We start from the raw sequence: 9,398 nt of genomic DNA, 5'->3' as shown, positions 1-9,398 counted from the left end.
CAGTGACAGAGGACACAGATAAGTGCAGAAGCCCCTACTGTATCAAATTGACATAGGAATAACAGAAAGTTGGTCATTCTAAGGTAAAACCCCAGCACATACAGTGTTCATCGTTGTTGTTGTTTTTCATTCATCCATACCGCTTCCCGTGCCCCTACCCCCACCCCCACCCCTGCAATGGCATGGCGCGCCCCACAGTTTGGGAACCTCTGGTATAGCATATTATGACAGTCATGATACTGTCATCATACAGCAGCAGTATCATCAGTCAGAGACTTCTTCAGATTTCTTTCACTACTGACTGCTACTGGGGATCCTTCTGCCCCCAGCACTGCCATAAACAACAGCTCTTAGTAAACTGGATGATATGAGTTACTACAGCATTTAATTTCCCTTTGGGTCAAATTAGATATTTTTGAATTGAACTGAAATTAGTTGATATTCTTTTGATACACCAGCTTATTAATCTAGTATGCAACCTATGCCCTCCAAATGAGCTAAAAAAAATTGCATCTAGTCCTTTATGCATGTAATAATTGGTGTTTTATTTGTTAATTTTTGTATCATTACTATGCTGATTTATTTACACGTGGCAAAGTAATTTTATTGTGTTTGTGTCTCAGGGAGAAGTACACTCTGGAGCAGGATATTAGGGAGATGGAAGAAACTATCAGACAAAAAAGTGCTGCGGTGCAGGTGAGGACATTTTCACAGTGTTCTACATTTCTAATATTTTAAAAATGATTTGGCTACTATAATATGAAAAGCTATGAAGTCTTGGATACATTGACATGTAAAGGTTGCAGAGGCTGTGACTGGTTTATATCATTTTTTGTTGTAACTAATGATTTATCAGGAGATGCAGAATGACATGGACAGAGAGACAACCAATCTGCAGGAACTGGAGGTGCAGAAGCAAGATGCTCAGGACCGTTTGGAGGAGATGGAACAGCAGAAGCATAAATTGGAAGATATGTTGAATGAAGTACACCAGAAGTGCAAGGAAGAATCTCAATTGGTGAGGAGAGAAGAACAAATTTGCAAATGTGATTTTACAGTTAAGATATGAACATGTACTGCATAATAATAATATTTTCATTTGCTACATATCAAAAATATACAGTAACATTTGCCTGGAGGGCATTAACAAGGATGGGCAATTAATTTTCAAAAGGAAGCAACATGAGAAATTTGAATTTGAATCACCTGTAGGCATCTTTACTTACTAATTTAATGCCCTTAAATGTGCATTTAAAGGGGCATTTAAATACAAATGTATGTATCACATAGTGCCATTGTATAGCACAATCAAGTTATTATAAAATTACTATATATAAACATTTTGACGTTGAAATTTAACACTTTGAAATTGGGCCTCTGTTTCTCTAAAAATACCTGCCATTTTGGAAACTCTGCCTTCAGACATCACTGTATAAAAGGCTCAGACATTTTCTGAATTTTTTTTTTTGGAATATTTGTTTAAAGTTTATTTTGGAAAGAGACATAAGCCTGAGCTTAGTGCTGCGTTGCCACTCCTGAAGGTAATTTACTACTTCAAGGTCAGTTCGTAGCATGAGTGTTAAGTTGATGGCTAAAAGCAAGTTATCGCTTTATGTTCTGCTTGTTTATTATAGATTCAGTCTGTAATGTGTGTAAACTATGTGGCAATGGGTACGTGATGTTTGCAGTACTTCCTAGGTGCTTGGAACCTGGTTGGGCTTGTTCAGCCTTCGTAGGTTTAACTTAAATCCATGACGACATTTCGGCTGCATCTTTAATTGCTTTCTATTTAGTTAAAGCGGCAGATATGCGTCATAATTGACATGATGCCACATGCTGACATAATGCAATCCTCCCCCAATTATTCCAGGGCATTTGTCAGCAACTGACCAATCGGCGTTACAAGTACACACCCCTTTTTTAGAGGAATTGACCTCCGACAATATCAAGTGTCTTTCATAGAAAACATGCTGCGGTCAGGGAGATTTTGAGGAAAATAATAGATAATTATGCTCCAAGTTGTCAGTGGGAAATATTCAATCCTGACAGCCGTTACCCAGAACTTGTAGAGGGTGGAGTACAATTTATTACATTTCCAAAACCAAAAAGGAGTCTGGAATAATCCAAGAAATGGATCATGGCTTGCAGCCCACCTCATGTGTATGAAACCGATGGACAGGAACTACCCCGTTATTCAGCATGAAGGTAACCAGTAGTAAACCTCCCATTTTTTGTCATAACGACACTTACTGATAGTCACATCAAGCCCAATAGCAGTTAATTAGGCAAATAACTAAACACAAGCAAACAAAGAAAATTATACTTGGGTATCCCCTTAGTATCCCCTTTGTCATGAATGCTGCTTTAACCTAAACAATGTAATATATTATGTGGAAGTAATCTGGCTAACGGCTCAAAGCTCTGTGCTAACGACTCACGATTGATGGTTAAGCGTCAAATAAACACAACTCAGTCTGATTAAAACAACAATGCTAAACATCTAATCATTTCCAGATTAATAAATGAAGGTACTGATGGTGGATTTTATGCGTGTAGATTCCAACAGTAGCTCTATGGCAGCATGAAAACAGACTTTAGTAACTGCTGTATTTACATTTAAAAACTGTTTTATGCTACTTTTTATTTCTAAGCATTTTCCTGAAGGCAGATTTTCACAAGCCGGTATTATTTGAGTCATTAATCACCCATTTTATATGTGCAAAATGCGTGGGACACAGTGTTCACACTCACATCCAACCAGATGTTGTGTCCCTCATCATTTTTCTTCTTGGACTTCATCATTTATTTCTCCATTGTTTCCTGCTAACAACCTTACAGAATTGATGTAGGACTAGTTATAGAATTTTCTTGCCCGCCATCTTTGCCTCAGTCTTAGAACCTTGGTAAGGCAAAAATGACTCAATAAATGTCTCGGGTAATGCATTGAGGTCCTTTACCTCTGCCATAACAGTTTGTTTGTTGGGGTTCGTTCTATTTCCACAAGGGGGCGGAGCCGGCGTCATCCCAAATAGCACAAATATGAGTCAAACAACATTGAAACAATGTCAGGCAGAAACATTGAATCTACGTTGAAGCCTGGCATTGAAACGGAATTGAAAGTGGTCAGTGACTTACATGTTGAATCAACGTTAAGGTTTCAACCATAACTGACACTATATCAATGTTGATTCAACAATTATCGGACTGTGGATCTGCATGCAGGTTTGAGTTGATTTTATATTGAATCAATGTTAGGAAACAGTGTTGATTCAACCATCATCTGAATATGAATCAACATGCATATTTGGGTTGATTTTATATTGAATGAAGGCTATGGAATCAATGTTGATTCATGTACATTTTTTTGGTCTGATAGGTCTACATCATAACATACCATTAAAAGTTTCTTCACTGGTGTTAAACACAATTTTATTGGCAGATGATGGGTATCATGGTATCATGGTATCATCAACATATATTGGTATATGTCATTCAAAATGATCTTACATTAACATATTTCCAAAAGTGTGTGTACAAAAGGTTAAGATGATAACATGGAATTAATGAATTAATGAATGTGCAAAACTGCCCACAGTCATGTTTTATCAAAGGAATATCATTTGAAATGTACATATTATCCCTAATAGACACTTTACCAGAAATCTTAAACCATATGTGAATCTTTTGCTTTTGTTATTTTAATCAAATTCAATCAAATAGTCCTCATTTAACAAGAAGTAACCCGCTATACTAAAGGCTTGTAAAATATTAATAGTGTGAAAAGTTAATGATATGTGTTAAATTAAGATCCTTTGCAATATATTCCATTCATAAAATTAAAGACAACCCTATTTTGCCTCAAACCAAAAACTGTAAATTATGATTATAAGAGATGTTTAGGCATTATTACCTTGAATCAATAATTACACATAGAACTAGATTTTTAGTTTTATTTTATTAATCTGTTTAACCCGCTTTAAGCAGTTCCATAATTGCTCATTTGTAAACTCCCAATTTAGACCAATTTGAATCCTCGTATTTTTCTTCTCATTTTAAAACCTCATATAATGATTAGCCTGTTTTATTTTTTTACAAGAATAAAGTTAACCCTAACAATTTTAACCTTTGAAAAAGTGGTTCTTCTGAAACCCGTCTATAAAATATTTATTTAACTGAATTACCCTCTTTTGTAGTGTTTATCATATTTATCAATGTTTTTGGCAGTTTTGGGGAGAAATTTGATACAACTAGATTTATTAAATTATATAATKTTCAGGTTAGACCTTTCTGCATGACTTGGTTAAACAAATTATTTTGAATTATAGCCAGAGAGAAGCAGTAATCAAACAATTTATTCCCTGTTTTAAACAACTCTATTTTGTAGAAATCTATTTGACACATGACATCATTAATTTTAATGTATTCAATTCAGAATATTCAGTATTACTTTAGAAACTCATTAGAATAATTAAAACATTTGTGAATTTTGATTTAACCTCTTTTATATTTTGCTGAAGCCCAAAACTGAAACATTTCTCAATAGATTATATTAACTCACAATTTGTAGATTAGATTCATTCCATGCATCTCCCCGTTTCTGTATTGAAACACTTAGTGTTTCGGTACAGAAACTCCTAAGAAACCCACTCAAATCATTTAGCCCCAATTTTCTTTCATTGCTAACTATAACAGTTGGATTTAATTTAAACATGGTGTTTACACCTCAGTGAAATAATTGAATAGTTGATTGAAAATATGTTCAGTAAACCCATAATTTGGTTCAGTAATTTTCTGAAGAGTAGATTTTCCTAAGATTTGAAATGGATTGAAATAAACTTAAATCAAAACTTGAGATACTAGTCCTCATATTTGTAGCCACTGTAATTTGACCCAACTAGACTATCCTCTTTTGTGTTTGAAATGTGGTTGGTTATGCTTTTGTAAATCAGGAAATTAACTATTTTTACCGTACTTTTATCCTTTTTCAATTGTTGTCATGCTGGAGGAGAAAAACACATTAGCCAGATGTTGGACAATCAGAGTTATAATCATTCAGGCAAACAAAATGTTTCTGTAACCTGCAGAGAGTTCTAACACCCTGCTGCATCGGGCCTTCACTTGTACCGTTAAACTTATCCTGGTGATCAGATAGCAGAGGTCAGAATGCCAAGGCAGTAGACCATGAATGTGCTTCGAGCAGAAGCCGTTGGTCTTTTCTGCCATAGGAGACCCTCAGAAATGATGCCTGGGTCTCGTCCTTTAGCCAGGTGTTTCCTCAGAGATCAGATCCTGTGAGCTGCAATCCGTCCTCATGTGACAACAGGAAAAATCAATCCAACCTCACTGACCGCTGTAGAAGCTGTAAGAATCGTCCACTAGGTCTTTGCTCTCAAACAGCAGTCCAGCAGAAGATGGTACAATTCATATGTGTAGAAAGTGCAAATGTCCAAGTCAGCGCGGCTAAGAACAGGAGAGGCCTTTTATCCTCACTTCCTCGCACGGCCCTGAGCCCGCAAACCCCGGCCCCCACGGTCCCCTTCAGACCTGTTATTACGCAATAGTCAGCCACACCCCTACCTCTTCTCAGACTCCTGCTGACTGACTACTGACCAGCTCTTTGTCTAACGAGTCCGTGAAGCCTCTACCTCCTGAGTATTACCACAGCTGAGTTTATAGAGGGTATTCTGTTTAAGCTGGACACGAGAAAGATGCGTCTAGACTCTAACTACCTTCAGATCCTGAGATTATGACCTTTTACAGTTAATGGGTCAGACATCCAAATAGCCCGTGGTAGCCCGACTCCAGAAACCACCCCAGTTAACGGTAGCTCTTTCTCTATCAATAATGTGCACTTGTTACAGTCTAGATCATTTTAGAGACTCGGCACGAGTCCCAAGGTCATTATTTATCATAACTAAAGAAACGTCTGAAGCCCCCAATTCACTAGGATCATGAACATTGATTTTATGTTAACCAGAAGAATTGTTATCCCTATGACTTAATTAATTTAACTGTCCACAACATCAAGTAGACTTTAATATTTTAGCAAGCTTTAGCAGGGGAAAATGGCATACAGCTACTTCAATCAAAAACCAAAAGATCAAAATATAAAAAAATTTTAGAAAACACACTTCCCTCTAGTCCCTATACTGTGTCACNGCTACTTCAATCAAAAACCAAAAGATCAAAATATAAAAAAATTTTAGAAAACACACTTCCCTCTAGTCCCTATACTGTGTCACTAAACCTTAAGAGAGGCTTTGGGATGCGGTTCCACTCTTTCTCAGATGCTGAGTTGATCTTGGCAGCAGAAAACTCTAAATTCCATGGTCAGGGACCCATCTTGCCATAGCAGAGTCATTTTTTAGAACAAATCCAAAGTTGAACTGGTGAATGTTCTTCATGAGCTCAGTTCTTTATCCATAGGTGATCTTTGTCTATCCCCCATGTCTACTGCAACATCGTTGAGATGTTTCTTGGGTTGAGAGTTAGGCAGACGTCGAATCAGAACCCCGGGTTGTGGATAAACGGATCTTGTTCCTTCCTACAGCAGCGCGAAGTCTTCACCTTCCCATGGTTTCAAAGTAGAGCCCCAATCTTGATCCTGCATCATCTTATGGTCTTGCCTCGATCGCTGCTGGAACAAAGAACCCCGTTCTTCTCCTGCCTCTACCTTTTATACTCTCCGTATTCTAGCCTTGTGCGCCTCTGTGACTTACACAACCATCTACTTCTGCATCTTGGTTGGGCTTACACAATCTCCCATTGGACCATTACATCAGCCACTTTGGCTAACTTCCTCTTTCAACATCTGGGGCTTTCGCTTATTTCACAATCCCACTCCCTGGTTTTTCCATTCTCTCATCTTTTCTTCTCACACAGCCTCTCACATTGTGACACAGTATTAAGACATCTCATCTAACTTCATTTATGATTTCTTACATATTTCATTACATTGATTGGTGGTACATTATTAAAATGAGGATTACACTATTTTTAATCATCTCAAATCATGATACTGAGTTTCTTGTTTCTTCTGGGTTTCTATCACAACACAGATTATATAAGTTTCATTACAATAAAGGTTATATAAGTTTCAATCAGCATTAAATCATGATTCAAGATTACTTGTTGCCTCTGGGCTTCTATGATCTGTTTTCTGTGTGTCCTGGAAAGATCTCAATCAGTTCCAACCATGTTTCACGACAGACCACAGGAAGCAGCACTGCTAGAGTAAAACACAAAGTAAATTAAGAAAATAGAAGTGTATGCCACCTTTTGCTCACATAATTATAAATTAACTGTCTTTTCTGTAGCTTGTGATGTAGATGAAGAGTTGCCTCTTTTTTTTGTTTTTTTGTTGTTCCAGCCAGGCTCAGGGTCACTGGAGTGGCTCAGATAACGTCCACTGCCTCAGTCCCTGAGCTCCAAAGAGAAGATAAAATAGAAATGTGTTAAGATGATTCACCCTCAGATGTTTCAGAATTAACCGATTGTGGAATCAACACCTCTCAAAAATTAAACTCTAAGAAATTATTAAAATGTAAACAAAATTGAGGATTTCCAGCTTCATACACTTTTCATCAATTGGTCATTCAAATGCATATGTAAAATAATTAATTAAATAGTGTCCAATTTTACACAAAAGCATCCTTGTGATAATGCCACGCTTTAAGACAACCAGTTAAATTTCCTTAATAATTTAGGTCAAAAAGAAAACTGTAATCAAATATTCTTTATTCCATTAATGAAAATATTACCATTATCCTGATATTTTTCAAAATGAGATGCATGGAAATTCATCAATCCGCAAATAAACATGGCATAGATATTGATTGAAGCTATTACATTTTAAATTACCAATTTTAATTTAGTAAGAACTTCTATATAACTCTGTATTTCAGTCATGCAGGAAGGAAAAGTATAAGAGCTCATTAAATAAACTCAATTCACCAATGTCAAATGAATAAATTCTAAAGTCTTGATTAACAAATTCATAATTAACCGTATCTATAAACCGACTAGGAATTATGGTCTATTTCTTCTTCACCCCCTGTTTATAAAATTAAAAAATTTGAAAGCAATTTTACATTTACTTTTCTCCAAAACTAAAATTTTACAGGGTGTGTTGCAAGTTTTCCAAATCATCCATCTAGAATTGAAAGACTATCAGACGTTTTAAATGTAAAGTTTTATCAGAAGGTTTTATCAGAAATGTTTTATCTTTATTAGGTTTTATCAGAAATGTTTTATGTTTATCATTTATCATTTCCCTCTTTTGTTTTCGTATGTATATAGAAAATAAACATTTCTGACAACATTTTTAATATCAGAAATATTTTTCAGAGACTCTTTTTCTGTACATTTTCTTTAAATGTCCAACTGAAACTGTACTGCAAAGGCCAAAGGTTTTATTATTTTAAGGAGTTCAGATCAGAATTTGGATTGCTTTCSTAAAAGGCCATGTCAATGTTTATTTTGAACTGACAAAAGAAAAATTGATCACATTTTTCTTTTGTGGCAGAGGAGCAAAAAATGTAGACAAAGATTATGCAGTACTGTAAGATGTCATTRCGTTTCAAATCAAATGTTCTGTTGGACTTGAATTTATGTATCAATTCAATCAAAATTTAAAGCACACAAGTGTTGTGAGCCAGTTGTTGTCCAATCAGTTTGTTTTTACATAATCAATTACTATATCAATTTTAAGTTTATCATGTCCAATTTGTGCCTTTCTACCAAGACACACATGTGTCTTGGTAGAAAGCAGCAATTAGTTCAGTTAGTAAGTTAGTTAGTTATTAGAAAATAAAAACAACAATAATATTAATAAAAATGAAAATAAAATAAAACATGTCAAACTCAATGAAAACAGTCTCGTAATAAATGCTCTCTGGTTTTAAACCAAAGCTGAAATGTGATTACTCCTTTTMRAACATATTATTTCCCATTTTGACGTAAGGTAACCGAATTATCTAGATTTAGAATCATTAATTGTCTTTGAGACAAGAATATTTTGTAATCAATGTAATTGAATCTGGAGCTGTTTCATAATCACCCTTTGAATCAAACACATACTCATATTTATTTACCAATTCTGTTCCCTCTTTAGACATTTTAAGGTGACCAAGTTTCAAATGAAAAGAAATCCTGTTTTTGATAAGAGAAAAATATTGATTAGTCCATGATAAAGTTCAAGTCAGCTATGAACCTCAATTTTTCAAATTTCATTAAGTTTAAATTTAAACCCGTCTACAGCTTAGCCGAATTTCAAAAACTTCAACACATCAGATGTCACTGTATTTTGTTTATAATTTTTCCTGTTATGTAATTTCATTCATCCTTCAAACAGTTAATTTTATTACATGTGAAAATAGTGAATTGGGCCGGATTAGTTT

The 9,398-nt window shown here is 35.3% G+C and overlaps 1 protein-coding gene across 10 annotated transcripts in view; it reads left to right on the top strand.

Moving 5' to 3' along the window:
• Window positions 1-9,398, top strand: part of LOC103464192 (epidermal growth factor receptor substrate 15-like 1) — a 202,370-nt gene that overhangs the window by 102,341 nt on the left and 90,631 nt on the right. For all 10 annotated transcript variants that reach the window (XR_533610.2, XR_533611.2, XM_008408134.2 and 7 more), the window contains 2 exons: window positions 624-696; window positions 857-1,018. Coding sequence is in view for 8 of the 10 variants with exons in the window: in XM_008408134.2 (XP_008406356.2) it covers window positions 624-696; window positions 857-1,018 (235 nt within the window). In the remaining 2 variants the exon portion in view is untranslated. The remainder of the gene's footprint in view (window positions 1-623; window positions 697-856; window positions 1,019-9,398) is intronic.

This window comes from Poecilia reticulata, linkage group LG4 (assembly GCF_000633615.1).
Source record: "Poecilia reticulata strain Guanapo linkage group LG4, Guppy_female_1.0+MT, whole genome shotgun sequence".
NCBI classification, from domain to species: Eukaryota; Metazoa; Chordata; class Actinopteri; order Cyprinodontiformes; family Poeciliidae; genus Poecilia; species Poecilia reticulata.
Note: the sequence above shows the minus strand (reverse complement) of the source record. Positions and strands in the feature narration are given on the sequence as shown.